This window comes from Aquila chrysaetos, chromosome 15 (assembly GCF_900496995.4).
Source record: "Aquila chrysaetos chrysaetos chromosome 15, bAquChr1.4, whole genome shotgun sequence".
Lineage (NCBI taxonomy): Eukaryota > Metazoa > Chordata > Aves > Accipitriformes > Accipitridae > Aquila > Aquila chrysaetos.
This window is the reverse complement of record NC_044018.1, coordinates 29075466-29089696: the sequence shown is the minus strand read 5'-3', so window position 1 is coordinate 29089696 and position 14231 is coordinate 29075466. Positions and strand designations below refer to the sequence as shown.

General features: G+C 44.1%; 3 protein-coding genes across 4 annotated transcripts; all 3 read right to left on the bottom strand.

Moving 5' to 3' along the window:
* Positions 1-42: 42 nt before the first annotated feature.
* On the bottom strand, positions 43-5373 carry TMPRSS12 (transmembrane serine protease 12). Its single transcript, XM_030037236.2, has 5 exons — positions 5181-5373; positions 4485-4683; positions 2684-2955; positions 1750-1892; positions 43-717 (listed from the first exon to the last, which is right to left on the bottom strand). Exons 1-5 carry the CDS (start codon positions 5272-5274, stop codon positions 445-447), a joined length of 981 nt encoding a protein of 326 aa, XP_029893096.1. The 5' UTR covers positions 5275-5373; the 3' UTR covers positions 43-444.
* Positions 5374-5525: 152 nt separating this feature from the next.
* LOC115351000 (methyltransferase-like protein 7A) lies at positions 5526-8366 on the bottom strand. Of its 2 annotated transcripts, none has more exons than XM_030037241.2 (2): positions 7267-8366; positions 5526-6347 (listed from the first exon to the last, which is right to left on the bottom strand). In XM_030037241.2, the coding sequence occupies exons 1-2, from the start codon at positions 7768-7770 to the stop codon at positions 6111-6113; spliced, it is 741 nt and encodes a 246-aa protein (XP_029893101.1). In that variant the 5' UTR covers positions 7771-8366; the 3' UTR covers positions 5526-6110. The 2 variants fall into 2 exon arrangements, with proteins under 2 accessions (XP_029893101.1, XP_029893102.1); XM_030037242.2 differs by having other exon boundaries at positions 6116-6325.
* Positions 8367-9958: 1592 nt separating this feature from the next.
* On the bottom strand, positions 9959-13077 carry LOC115351001 (methyltransferase-like protein 7A). Its single transcript, XM_030037244.2, has 2 exons — positions 11871-13077; positions 9959-10220 (listed from the first exon to the last, which is right to left on the bottom strand). The coding sequence occupies exons 1-2, from the start codon at positions 12363-12365 to the stop codon at positions 9984-9986; spliced, it is 732 nt and encodes a 243-aa protein (XP_029893104.1). The 5' UTR covers positions 12366-13077; the 3' UTR covers positions 9959-9983.
* Between the last annotated feature and the right edge of the window lie 1154 nt (positions 13078-14231).

Genomic DNA, 14231 nt, shown 5'->3' with positions numbered 1-14231 from the left:
TAATTAGTGGTGAATACCTCTTATCTTTCTGCAGGTTTTTTTTTTCCTTTTTAGTTTTCAGTAAGCTGAGCCACTGTTCACTAAAACCATTTTGTGCTCTGCTAGGATTCACCCAGCAGAGGGAGTATCTCTGCCATCTACAAAATCGTGGTGGTAGTATTATGAAGTAGTACCTAGGCTTCTGATAGCTGGAAAAGCATAGAAATAGGGTCGGAAAAAAGTATTTTCAGTTGGTAACATTTCTGTATTCAATTCCGTTATTAGGGTGAAGGTTGTTATCATTTCCTCTACTGTTAGTATGGAAATCAAAGGCAGAAAACAAAAAAAATAACACAGTTGCAAACATGACTTCTAAAAAAATAAGCGTATGTCCTTTGGCGCTTCGATTTATTCTGAAACAGGAGTTAGCTGTCTTTTCCAAGTTTTAACAGGCAGACCAAACCTTTACGATGATGACACAATGGTTTGTCCCTTTAGAAAGTCTACAAGTACTATACGTGCCACAGTCAGAAGGATGGTAAGTGTAATGCTCATGGGATTCACAGCCTTGTTACTCAATGGAAGTTCAGATTTTATCCATCTTCTGTATTGAGATAAACGGACATAGATCCCAGGAAATTTTGGTCGGCCACAGCCAACTCCAAAACTAGCAATCCCTATGAGATAGTATTTGTTGGTACTAGGGTGATAGCACGCTAAAGGTCCACCGCTGTCTCCCTATAAACAATATAAAAAAACTAATAACATATATTCCATTCCAGGAAACAATGTAGAATTAGGTCAGTAATATGTCCACTTCTTTTTAAACTTTTTTTAATTAGCTAAGTTAACTGGACAGTAAAAATGACAGTAATACATGGATAGTAGTACACAGACAAATTAAGATAAAATTTGGTGATGCTGGGTGATGCTGCCTTGACTAGAATACCACACCTGCATTCATTTCTGTCTTTAACTGAAGTTCTGTTGTTTTTCTTTCTGCACCTTTTCAGGCTAAGGCTTGTCTCCCTAAATTTTCTCACTCATCAGTTAATATGAGAATATATTGTCCACACAGTGTATAAGTACCAAGACACACAGTAATGAATACACAACTCTGAGTCTTTGCCATATCACCTACTTAAAGGAAAACTGCTGAGGAAAGCAGGAAGTGTAGCAGACAAAGTACTTATGAATACGTTATGGGTTTTAATTATAAATGTCTCCGTATCACAACTGGTGCCCCAGCTTTTGCATGCTAGTGCTTTTGATCTGAGAACAGTCTTTTCTCAGAAAGCGATGCTGACTGCTCAGCATTTAAATAAAAATCTTGCCGTATCACTGAACCGTATCACCTTCCAATGCTGCTCCTCTCTTTCAAAAGCATAAAAACAGGCAAGATGCTTGTGTGCTTCACACACACTACATATGTACAGTGATACATGTTTGTGTAATGTTGTATCATTTATTGACATCTTTGTGGCAAGTATTGTATAAATGTTTGCTGTCTTTCTCCTTTAACTTTTTCTTGATACCTGCCGTGTATCACTGAATTCTTTGTGTATGTTTTTGAGATGTGTTTTTTCTTTGGAATCACCATCTCGCTTCTCTTTCTATTTATGATGATGCTTTTGCAGTTTGACATGTTTTCTGGTTAGTATTTGTGCTATTTTAATTAATTGTGCTACAAATGCTGGTCATCATGATGCCCCTGAGACTCTGGCTTGGGGGTTTCCATAGCAGCAGGTCAGGCACTATGTTCATTCTTACCTGACAGGTATCGGTGCCTCCTGATCGAGAGCCAGCGCAAATCATGTTGTTGCTAACCAGACCTTCATACGCATCAGAACTGTTACAGACACTAGAAGGAATGATTTCCACTTGTGCGTCTTTTAACACAGGTGAAGTTTTACCTTTAATGGAAGGCAGCATATAGAAAGATAAAATATTTATGCTGTTGCGTGTAGCAATTCTTACTGTGCCCTTTTTTTTCCTGTTTAGCTAGCTTAAGCATGTTTCTGTACGTATTTAGACATGTACGTAATACAGAATGTGCCTACTTCTAATGGATTTGAACTTAGGTGGGTTAAGGATTTGCAGACTTAGATTTGATGTAGTTTTTGCAATTCTTATTCTGAAGAAACATCAATGATAACAATACTGCTCTCTCGCCTTGCTCAAAATGTCAGAGGTGACTTATCAAACTTGTATGATCCCCAGCTGTCCTTGAAATTTCCACACAAGAAAGATGCACACCGCCAACTGACATCACATTGAGTTTGTGCTCATTGTGATTAAAGAGAGAATTTGAGGGAGTGCAGCCATTCATAAAATACATGGGCATCCCTAAGTTCACAATGCACATCATCAGAATTGTTGTTTTTCAATAAAAAAGTTATTTCTAGCAGACAACATTGAGTACCATGAATCTGAAAATCAGGCTAGTTTTATTTTCCTTTTTTCATGTTATACTTGGAAGAAGGCTAGAAAATGTATGCCTTTGGTTACATATGTGTAGATCTAATCTGCTTGCAATGGATAAAACAGTGAAAGCAGATACTCAGTTGCAGAAGGATTTAATGATGTTGTGCAATGAGACTATAGCCTGAACAAATTCAGTTCTCTGTCAGTGAGCTTGAGGGACTGGAACCCGATATTAGTTATGCAGCTTATAACTTGATCAACAATCCAAGCAAATTTTTACCTTTTTCTGCTGTACGTCCCCAACCGCTAATAAAGCATTCTGTTTCATTGTCAATGTGTGGGTAAAGGTGTGCAGGAGGTAAGCAGATAGGCTGAATATAGTCACTGTAGCGTACTGCGGAATCAAGTTCAAATAATGCAATATCATTTTCAAATGTTTCTCTCTTGAATTCTGGGTGCACAGTGATGCTTCTAATAGTTCTTTTTGCTGCGTGTTTGCCATGTTTCTGAAGGTTAAGCACACCCAAAACAGCTCTCCAGGAATGTGGGTCCCTAAGAGAGAATTCATGTGTTTTTTACAATTATGTTAAAGTAAATATGTTTCTTGATGGCACTGTTTTAACCGATTGTTTTACTGCTGGCTGATGCACATTTAGGAGTATACATTGAAAATTCTGTAGTAAATATTGTCCGGAACAAATTTGGCTAATTACCATTCTGTCTGTTTTGAACACCCAGTTTGCCTAATGGTAGTTATGGCTGTTAAGGTGAATTCAGATTAATGATTTAAGCTGATACGGAGATTTTGCTTCCCACCCCATCTCAGCAGAGGCAACCTGGGAGATATTCTTTTGAAAAAGATGAAAACATTGGATTTATTTTGCAGAAAGGAAGTGGGGTTATACCCATAATACTTATAAAGACTGTGCTTGTATGTAGGTTTGGGAAAGCCATTCACTAGAAGTTACAAATAATGAGTATCAACTTAATATTAAATTTAGAAATAGGGCCGGAGTCATTCAGACCTAATTTCTATTCAAGTATGTTGAAAAAAATCTTTACTGATATTAAGCGGGAATTGAATTTGGCCTGTGATGAGCAAAGGACAGGCTATGAAATTCAGATTAACCTCCAAAATTCTCCAGAGCGTAAAATAAAAATTAAATTGATTATTTGTGAGATAATTCCCCTCTAAATTAATGTTTGTAAAAGTGCATTTAAAGAAACAAGGAGCTGATCTAACAAAGTCCTGGTAAATGATAAAATTTCAAAGTTCAGAGGTTTTTACAGTTCAGTTTTCCTTAGGTCATGGTTATGTCAACACAGTCAATACGAACTTCCAACTATGTTAAAGACTACCGAAAGACAACAGCGATCAGCTAGATGAAATGCTGCAGAATTGCTGTAAGTACAATTAAAAGGCCTGTTCTGAGGAGTGTTATTACCACATTGTCAAAAAAAAAAAAAAGTAGTTCAGTGCCAAATTGTTGGTTCTGTTAACCAGGAAAAACGGAAATAGTGTTAAAACTAATGAATATTAATGTTTCTAATCTAAATATTGCAACAGTTTCCTTTTGCGGTGAGCTTTACTAGTTTAGAAAAATGTATTAATCGGAAAAATTAGAGCTCCATGGGAAAAAAACAAAAAGCCCCCAACCTAACAAAAATGTCACCTAGATCAAAAACAAAAGACCCTTTATTAAAAATAACAAAGGTCGTTCTGGGCCAAGCCAGAAGTGCATATCTAAGACTTCTTGATGTTGACTTGCAAAGTTACATCTTTATATCCCACACTGGGCTGGCAGCCGCCACCACACACGACCATTACAGCAAAGGTGACAAAGGGGGGGACAGTCTTTGGTCCTTAGAGCCACGACCAGTCCCTCCTACGGGCCGTATCAGCAAACAGGAGTTGCATCGTTTGGGTCTGCACGTTGGTTCTGCGCTATGAGAGCTCGGTCCGTGTATGTCCCATTGATTTGCCTTTTGTTCAGAGATACCACAGGTGATGCTTTGCTGATCTACAGTGCCCCCCTCACAGTATATAAAAAAAAAAAAGAGCTATTGGCATGAATACATACTGCCTTCCGGTAACGCAGTGGCTGGCGGTAAGTACTGAATTCTTGTTAACTAAAACTCCACCACAAACGTGTGCAAATCGTACACCAGCTTGGTGAATCTGGAGGCTAACGGACCACGGCCACGCTCCAGTTCGAGCGTCGTGTCCACCTACGATCCGGGATCCCGAGATGCTGTCTACGAGCGGCCGTTGTCCGCACTCTGCAAAACAGAACAGAGTCGGTTATACCGTTCAAACCAAAAAACAGAGCTTTTGGTGCACTAGCAGCGTTTGGGGGAGTTTGTTTGTAGTTGTTGGAGAGGGTTTTTTTGTTGTTTGTTGATCTACAGTGTTACTTGCTGCAGGACTTCCGATGTTTGCAGCCGGAGCCCAGCTTCTGGAGATCCCGGGACTGGTTTTGCAGGTTGTATGAAATGTGTGTTATTTCTGCTGGTTACACGCATATTTCTTGGGTACGGAGTTATGGCGTACCTTGAGGGTAAGCGGGTCCCGGTCGCTGCTGCTCTAGGAATTCGTCTGATTTAGGCACGGATGAAGTTTTTTCCGCGTGTCTGTGGGGAGCCCTGCACCACCACAGCCCGACCCCCTTCTTCCCCCCTCACACACACCCCTTCTTCCCCCCCGCCTGCCCTCTCAGCCCCTTCAACTGCCCGCCACGGCCCTTCCCACACCCGTTGCTCCGGTATAACCACGGTACCCTCACTGAAAGCCCGCGGGGCCGCCACCCCGGGCAGGGAACCCGCCATGAACAGCAGAAGCAGGAGGGCGGCGGCGGACCGTCCCCGCCGCATCCTCCGTCGAGGGGGGAACAAAATGGCGGCGGGGCCGGCCCGGGGGGCGCCGCTGCCAACGGTCGCTGAGGCGGCGGCTCGTCCCGACAGGAGCCGCGGCACCTCGCCGGGAAACTTCCCAGGCGCGTAACGTTAAAAAACGAGTCTTTTAATGTTCTGGGGGCGAACAGCGTTAAAACCCGGCGCAGAGGCGGGCAGGCAGCCAGGTGACCGAGAGGCTTTGGTAAGTGTTATTTGGGGGGGGCTGCCCCCCCCCCCCCCCCCCCGTCTTTTGTGACTAAATACTTGCGTCTGAGCAAAAAGGTCAAAAAGCTAGGTGTTAAGGGTTTGTTCTGGCTGCTCGTTCTGTGGGGCTGGGACGTGAACAGCCGTGACGGAGCGAGGGGAGCGGGTTGAGGCCAGCGCTGGTCTGCCATGGCTCAGGGACCCCGGGCTGCCTGGCCGCTTCCCAGCGTGGGGAACACCTGAAGGAATCCTTTCCCAGAGTTAACCAGACGTAGGCAGAAGTTCTCTTGAGTTAATACATTTTTTTTTTTTTTTTTTTTTTCCCCCTGCCTGCTGAGCTGTTTTGCGTTCTCCTGCAGGCTTCTCCTGGGATCCTCTGTGGGCTGCATTGGGGTCTGGCAAGGCACACTCAGCAGCACAAGGGCTTCGAAGATGTTTAGAAAACTGACCCCCTCTTCTTATTTGGTGCTTGAATCAGAAACTTAATTGAAGTCCTTCACTGTGTTACCTAGATTCGGACGTCTGGATTAGTCTATGCCGCGTTGTTTGTGTTGATTATGTCAAGGAATTTCAGTGTGGGCAGGGGAGAAGGCCTGGCAGGGCGGTGTGAGTTACTTCACAGCATAGCCGATGATGTGAGGCCATACGGGCATCCAGGGCTGCTCTATGTTTACGTGTTGTAAGTTCAGCTCCAAGAAGTTGGCCTGTTCGAGATTCTTCCATATCTCTCTCATGAGGCAGCATCCATCAAAGATGAGTTTCCAAGTCGGACAGCAGATCTGCTGCCAAAAATACTTCCAGCTGGAATGATCAGCGGCCACGTGCTCTAAGAAACAGAAAGCGCCTCCCTGGGGAAAACAAAGTCGCCTTACCGAGCGGCAGCAGGTGCTGGGGTTACACCAGACTTCTCCCTCCATCCCACCTCCTCTCAAACACAGACCAGTGTGTGTGCGGTTTGCTCGCTCATCGGTATTCTCCCACTCCTTCCCTGCCTGCTTTTTGATTTTGTGATGTCAGTTGGAATTAATGTAAAGCAGGAAGCTTGCAGAGATTCAAAGTGCCTATTCAAAAAGCGTGAAGGATGTACTTACTTGATCCCTCTTTTATTATAGCAATAGTTTGTTGTCTTTTTGTTTCAATTACAGTTGCTAGCATGTAATTTGTTTTGAAGGAAACTAAAAGAAATGTATAAATCCTACTCAAACTCATCATTTTTTGACAACCCAGAGGATTGTCTTGAAAATGCCATTTTAAAGGCTGAAAGTCTATTGCAAAAATACCCCAACAAAACAGCGGTTTTTAATCTTTAACTTGATTGGTATACTACAGGGAAGGAAGGCATTTAATTAGACTGGTTTAGTCATACAGGTAGATGAGCCCCACTTTTAAGAGGCTAAAGCAGTTCCATTTAAAATGCAGACTTTCAGTCTTGATCAGAGAGCCTCCCACCCAAAGAAAATCTGGTGTGTGTGGGGAGGGACAACAACACAGGAACCAGTTCTGCTTTACTTACAAAATTAGTGGCAGTTCTAGTTAGCAGACTGTTACTTTTAGGTTTTAACTTTTAAGAATAGGACAGGCTGACCAGTATGTTGCTACTGCTTTGCACTATTTAGCAGTGCAGGGTGGTTGTAGGGAAATAAACTTGGTCTCGTTTGTAAGCTCAAAACCAACTTTTTTTTTTTCCTTTTGTTTCTTTTCTCTTGGTGCAGTGCCTCTGGAATAGATGATAAAGGTAGTAACAAAACTTATTATTCAGGTATTCACTGGTCTGAGCACTCGCAGTACTTCCTTCATGGTGCCATTCACACTGCGCACAGAGCAGAGGACAAAGGCGCAGATGACAGCATCCGCAGAACCACTGGGCACCTGGTGCAGGTCTTCTCCCACAGCTAGTAGGAAACGCTCGTAGTGGACAAGCTGGTTCTTGTTCACGCTCCTCGAAAGGGCTTGCTGGAAGTTGGGGTTTGTGTCAGTGCACGTGACTCTGCAGCCTGGTGGGTAGAACTGGAAGTTAGCACTGCAGCCGGTCCTGATCTCCAGCAGCTTTAGCTCTCCTGAGGGCCTCGTGAAGTCAGGGAGATTATGAAATAGCTCCTGCTTCTGCTTCTTTGTTTTCCTTTCGTGAATTGCAGAAAACTTCTCTAAGAAGAAAGGAAAAAATATCTTCTTACAGAAAGGCTCCCAGATGCCCAGGAATGATAGTAGGTAGATGGGCATGGCAAGCAGCGCGAGGCAGGCACGGAGGAAGAGGATGCTGGCCTCTGTCATTTCCAGCGTAGGGCAGAGGATCTGTACTGAGCAAAACTAGTTCTTCTGTGAATTAGAGCCCTTGAAATTCAGAGCGAGCTGCATTCATATACTTGCTGTGTTCCTCTTGAAGTGTATTCAGCTCCTTGGATTGATCTGGTAGACTTTTCTCTAAAGCTGATTTTAAAGTCCGGTCACAGGCAAGGAGGGGAAAGGCAGGACTGCATACCAAATAGTGACTGTAGCGTCCCAACTCTGGCAGAAGAGGAGCTGCCAATCTGTTATGTAACTGGGACAAACTGGGCAGTACAACTTTGTATGTAACCACTGGCAACATGTCTTAAGATGCCCTAACTTGGTGTTCAGCAGTTTCAGGTTACAGGTCGTATTTCTTAAAGCAACCGTATGTTGTCTTTAGTGAGCCGAAGAAAATTCATGCAAACTCTGGATTTGCTGTAGGCATTTCATTAGGAATTTGATTAACATTTCAGTTAAAACACATTTGTTTAAGAGTTAATTTACCACCCCGTTGTAAGTAGCTGGATGAGCTAGTCAGCTACTTGCTCTGTGCCCTCTGCAACAGCAGGTTTCAGTCTTTCCACTTCGTGGACACCTAAAATAGTTTGGTATGCGCATATGGGCTCCTTTGCAGTGAATCAGCTTGCTTTTCTTAGTTATCTTTCAGACCTTTGATGGGAATCATGGAACAGAGATAAAACAATTTATTAATTCGGTAATCGCTGCATACAGTGTATGGCTTGGTTTTATTAACTTCATAAGCTTGAGTCAACAATGAATGGTCCGTTCTATGCTAAATGCATTCTGTAAAACTTTTTCAACTTTGCAGTCGCCAGTGCTTTTTCAAAGGACTTGGCAGCAGTGTAGATTAGCCACTAGCATTTAATTGCTGAAGGACTTAAGGTCCCAGTTCTGTTGTGAATTGCACTGGAGAATTTTTGTTTTCTGTTGAGTGACAGCTAGTCCTGTTGTCCGATGAGTTACTTCCTCCCTCTAGTGGGAATAAAGCAAATATAAAATCCAGCATACGGCAGCATCGTTACTAGACTGCTTTATTAACAAACTGTGTTGTCATACCTTCATACCTCCACCTTGTGGCAACTCTATTAGAGAAACAAATTTGAACAATGGGAGTTACTTTCTGTGTAGACCAATTGGATGTGTATGGAGCACAAAATACATTAATTTCTTATAAATATCGTCTGTACCAGGTTTTAATTCTTTGCTGCTATACTGCAGGAAATCATAGAAAAGGTTAAATAGTGGCCAAGAGAGCAGCACCTTCTCTTGGTCTCCTAGGGGAGTTTAACTGGAAAACATTTCTAGTGGAACTCCTGGCTTTTAAAAGAGACCTCTTTAAGGTGTGATCTAGATTGGAGGGGGAGTAGAAAATGAAGAGTTTAAGCATAGGTAAAACATGTTAGTAGAGCATGACAAAAGGGCTCTAAGGACGTGGCTGATCTAGTAACAGCATTTTACAGCAGAGATGAGATTTCTGCCATCTGATTTAACAAATGCCAGTTTTCTTCCAGTGTAAAGAAAAGTTCCATTTTTGCTTTGTAGGTGGCTGTTTCACGTTAAATCTGCGCTGATAGCATTAGCATCTAATGGCCAGTGAGGACTATGCCTAGTGAACTGGTGTTGTAATGAGCACTTCCCTGAATAAACAAAAGTCCTGTCAGGGAGGACTGTACTGGCACAGGCGAATGAACGCCTGCTCGTAAACATATTTCATAATGGGAAGACTGAAATGAAAATGCTCGTGGTGATGCTGTATCTATTATGCATGTGTCCTGTATCGGAAACGTTAGAGGTTGGGCATTATTCTCTGGCCTTAGAAACATGTTAGCCCCTTGTACTTGCTTGCTATCTATCTTCTGTTCCCTTTCTTCCCTCTCCCCCTTCTCAACTCTCTTAAGGTGCTGACTCCTCCTTTATTTTGTATTGGACTGAAACGTGTTGTCTAGAGTTCTTTCCTGTTTGCCTGGTCCCTGTGCAGCAGCTCTATTTCAGAGCTCTCTCCAGAAAACCTATCTAACAAATGGAAGAATGTGATTCCCAGTTTGGACGAGCTGTGGATGCTCAGGAAGTTTTTCATACTTTTATTCTCGGTAGCCAGCTGCTGTATATGGGCTGACTGCAAGGGTGAAAAACCATCTATAAAGCATGAAAGGAGTACTGAAGGCAGGTCTGTGTCCCGCAGTGCTTATGGTCATTTATTTTACTGCATACCCAATGATATGAGGACTACTAGGAATCCAGTAAGGCGTGACATGAATGCGCCTCAAATTCAGTTCTGAGAAATTAGTTTTCTCCAGCTCCTTCTCTGTCTCTCTGCTCAAGGAACACCCATCTCCAAAATACTTCCAGGCTGGGTCGCAGACCTTTTGCCAAAAGTAGGTCCAACTGGAATGATCTGCAGCCACATGCTCCAAGAAGTAGAAAGCTCCACCCTGGAAAACAGTGCCATGAAAAGGACTTAGGGTTGTTCACTTCTGTGTGCCTTTATCACCTCTCTGAAGACCAGCCTCCTTTCCGAGATGTTATGCGTACTAGAGTCATGTTTGTTTTGAACTGCGAAGTCTCTAAAAGTGCCTACCATTCAGATTTTGTTGAAGATGGTGGTTATTACTGGATGACTACACGTTTACTGATAGGCACAACTTAGGATTGTGCAAGAGGCAGTGCGGTCTGACGGCAGGAACTGCTGGCACCGGGTTTTTGTCTCTGCCTTGGATGATCTTGGACAAACCACTTTAACTTCCTTGTGTTTCAGTATTTCTCATCTGAGAAATGTGAATAAACAGTTTGCTTACCCTACATACCAGCAAGGAAAAGAGTTTATTTCTTAATGTTTATAAAATGTGTGAGATGGCTTTAGCAGGCAGAAATCTAGTGTCCCAGGGTGAGGAAGAGGCTACAGTCAGTGTACGTAGTGCATAATAGTTTCGTCATTATCAGTCTCGTGAACCCTATCAATGTTTAATTGTATCTTTGACCACATCTGTTCAATGTCTTTCCATGTTTATAAATAACAGATAAAAACCAAATCTAGTATTGTAAGCAAACCTTTCCTGTGAAACTTGTTCAGTGGAGCCAAACAGAGAAGTCAAGGGTTCAGAGCTCATGTTTCCTTCCCCTTCTTAGTGGAATGTGTTGGGTATGATCTTACTCCCTGTTCTCTAGTTTTGCTTTGTAGGAGTGTACAAGATTGCCTCGAGGAATTAATTAGGTTTTCAGCCACACGCAGGGCTGAAGTCTCGTTTACCCATGGACACTGACCAGTTACACAGATTTAGCTCACCTGTGTGGATAGGATTTCTGTTAAGCTTAATTTAAACTCTTGCCCAGTTATTCTGAGATAAATGGAGAAAAAAATATTGGAAGAACAGTATGGGAATGTGGCATTTTACAAGTGTCACCTTAGATTATAATGAAAATACCTGCTTAGGTGGACAAGTTTTAAAGATAAGAGAGAGAATCGCTAGAGAATACACGTGGCAACTATGAACTGAAATGGTTGTTAATAATTTACCCGTGTTACAATGCACATTCCTGCTTCCCTCCCCGTATTCCACCATTCTACTGCAGTAATCCTGCTTATCTAGCACTGCTCTGCTCCTCCTCCTCCTAGCTCCCAGCACCTCCTGGGTTGTATTCTGGGGTGGGTTTTTTTGTTTTTCTTCTTTTCTCTTTCTTTCTGAAACAGCTTTGGCCTTGGAGTTTTTGCAGATTGCCCAGCTGCAAGTGCAGGAGCCAGGCTGCCCAGATTGAGTAGCTGTGCCTCTCATTTGCCCCGGGGCAATCGGCACCACCTTGCAGGTACTCCAGACCTCCTGTGAGCTTGGCAGCACACCAGTCCTGCTGAGGAGGGACAGGGGAAGCAGGCTGAGGTGGTTCTTTCATCTGCAGGTGAAGCAGGGCAAAAAAAAAAAAAAAAAAGACTTAGGAGTGGATAAGTGGGTATGCTGGTTGATTTTAAACTCTTTCTTGGCCTGGTGAAGGTGATGGCATTTATCCTAAGTGTAGGTCAGTACACATAACTTGGCTTATCAATGACACAAATCGGCATCCCCGATCTCCCTCGCGCTGCCGCAGCTTACCAGCCTGAGCACTCGCAAAACCTCCATCAGGACTTTCTTGATGTTGGTCACAGAGCACAGCACTAAGGTGCACACCACCACGTCCATGGTGCCGTCTGGAATTTGATGCAGATCCTCGCCAGAAGCAACCACCAAACGTTCAAGCTTAAGGTGCTGGTTCTCCGAGAGGCTCTTGAGGAGGAACTTTCTGAAATTGGGATTAGGGTCGGTGCACGTCAGCCGACAGCCCGGTGGGTAGAACTGGAAATTAGTGCCAGTGCCCGTGCCAATTTCCAGCAACATGAGCTGGCCCGAAGGGCCGGCAAATTTTCTTAAGTTGCTGAACAGCTCTTGTTTCTGCTTGTAGACCTTGTGGTTGTAGATGGGTGCCACCTTCGCCATGACATATGGGAAGACTTTCTTATAGAAGGAGTCCCAGAAGCCCAGGCATGCGAGAACATGGAGGGGCAAGAGGAGGAGCTGAACGCATCGCTGGAGAGAGGGAATGAGCACCATCCCCGGAGGCGACCGGTGTCAGGCGACGTGCACACCCTGCTCGGTCTGCAACCCTCGCTGCTGCCGGGGCCGCCTCTGAACCGGATGTGTATGTCCGTCAGTCTGTCCGGCGTCTGTCCGGCCGGGCGCCAACCGTCCTCTTAAAGCGGCAGCGGTGCGGTTGCGCGGAGCTGCAGGGAAGCCCTGGACAGGGAGGGGGGAGCAGGAGCACGTTGGTTTGAATTGGTTGCCTGTACGTAAACGTTTAACTGGATTGAATCCCGAAGCTCGGATCCTGCCTTGCTTCAAGCCCCTTATCTGGGAGAAACGACTGTTCCAAACCTCACACGAGTATTTTGCTTATCTGTTTTGTGGAGTGCTGTATCATCATGCCTCTGACCGACCGGCTGGGATCCCTCCCGTGATACCGCAGGTTTAGGTACCAGCTCGTCTGAGAGGCGATACAGACCTTGTGTAAGAGCAGGGTTGCACCCATGGTGTAGGAGAAGTCTTTTAGACCACAACCATCTCTCTGGCTACCCCCATGTAACAACCCGTTTAAATTACAGGGTCATTCCAGCTACTAAACTTTGTTTACCTTCAGTTGGCTTGCGTGGTGTCTGTTGTAGCAAAGATATACCGTCACCTGGTTATTATGATAGAAGGACAGACAGCCCGTGTGCTTTGCAGAGGCGTGTATAGGACATATCCCTGTCCACAAAGCCTAGGAACTGACGAGGCAATTCGGAGGTCACTACACCGAAGGTGAAGGGAGAAGTGAGGGCTGTAATGATGAAATAAGGAAAAGGCAGTATCCTTATTAAGCAATTTTTTTTTTTTTTTTTTTTTTTTGTACTAAGCAGCTGTGTGCTCCTTAAAGAGACAGCACAGTGCCAGGTAGTTACTGTTCAGATCAAGAATTACAGAATTATCTTAGTTCTGTTGCCTAAGTTCTGGGTGGTTTTGTTCTCTTTTAACCCAAGGAGAGGTTTTATTAGTTCTACTGTTCTGATTACAGGCAAGCAAAACCATTACCTGGAGTTGTAATATTTATCGGCTTTACAAGGCAGCATTATTTTGGAAATACTTTCAGACCCTGAGTATGCACGTTTTCTGAGGATTCCCTTTCGACCTGGATCAGGATAATGAATTAGATACTCCCGACGGCTGATCAGAAGGGTGGATGGGGCAGTCACCGAAAGTATAACTCTGTATAGGGATTGGGCGGAACTTCATGCCTCTTGTCCGGGATAGAGTCTCTCCTAGGCTGTGCCAGGATCACTTAGGTCAATTAGGAACTTTTTTTTGTTTTGTTGTCACTGTTCAACCTCTGAGGGCATTGACCTATTTATTTCTTTAAGCGTCTTGCTTAAAGTTATCTTATACAAACTGTAATAACACCCTCAGGGCCCCAGAATGTCCTTGAAGTATTTCTGGTGCGTGGCCGGCCCCAAAGGGACCCGTGTGCCCACAGTTCCCAGCAGCTCTGTGGGTGCCCTAGTTGGAAGCCCGGGTGTGCTGCGGCATTTCCATCCGGGGGTCGGCTTGCCTCGCTGCCCGCCTGGTCCCTTTGGCCAGTGCCGGCAGCTTTGCCTGGGTGCAGCTCTGCGTGCTTCAAGCTGCTGGCACCATTAGCTATGTAGAGAAGGTATTTTTTTCTTATGTTATGTGACCTAACTTTGATGTTTGGATGCTTAAACACTGTATTTGGGAGGTGCTATCCTGTTTCTTAGCGGTTTGCTATCAGTGGATTTTTCTCCTATATTTCAGTGTTTTTATTTCCACTTACTTCGCAGCTACTGGAAGTTTAAGCCTGAGTGAGAACCAAGCTACAGAAGGTCCAGTTTGGACTGAAGATTTCTCAGAATCTGTAGCTTTCTGTAGCAG

Bases quoted from the DNA above. Each gene is read 5' to 3' on its own strand.
- TMPRSS12 (XM_030037236.2), bottom strand. From the start codon at position 5,274: ATGCGGCGGGGACGGTCCGCCGCCGCCCTCCTGCTTCTGCTGTTCATG. The intron at 2,956-4,484 runs GTATGTATTCAT...ATTCTCTCTTAG, and splicing joins CACTGCGTTACCGGAAGGCA to GGACCCACATTCCTGGAGAG. The intron at 1,893-2,683 runs GTAAAAATTTGC...CTTCCATTAAAG, and splicing joins GGGACGTACAGCAGAAAAAG to GTAAAACTTCACCTGTGTTA.
- LOC115351000 (XM_030037241.2), bottom strand. From the start codon at position 7,770: ATGACAGAGGCCAGCATCCTCTTCCTCCGTGCCTGCCTCGCGCTGCTT. The intron at 6,348-7,266 runs GTGAATACCTGA...TGTTTTCCCCAG, and splicing joins TACTGCGAGTGCTCAGACCA to GGAGGCGCTTTCTGTTTCTT.
- LOC115351001 (XM_030037244.2), bottom strand. From the start codon at position 12,365: ATGGTGCTCATTCCCTCTCTCCAGCGATGCGTTCAGCTCCTCCTCTTG. The intron at 10,221-11,870 runs GTAAGCTGCGGC...ACTGTTTTCCAG, and splicing joins TTTTGCGAGTGCTCAGGCTG to GGTGGAGCTTTCTACTTCTT.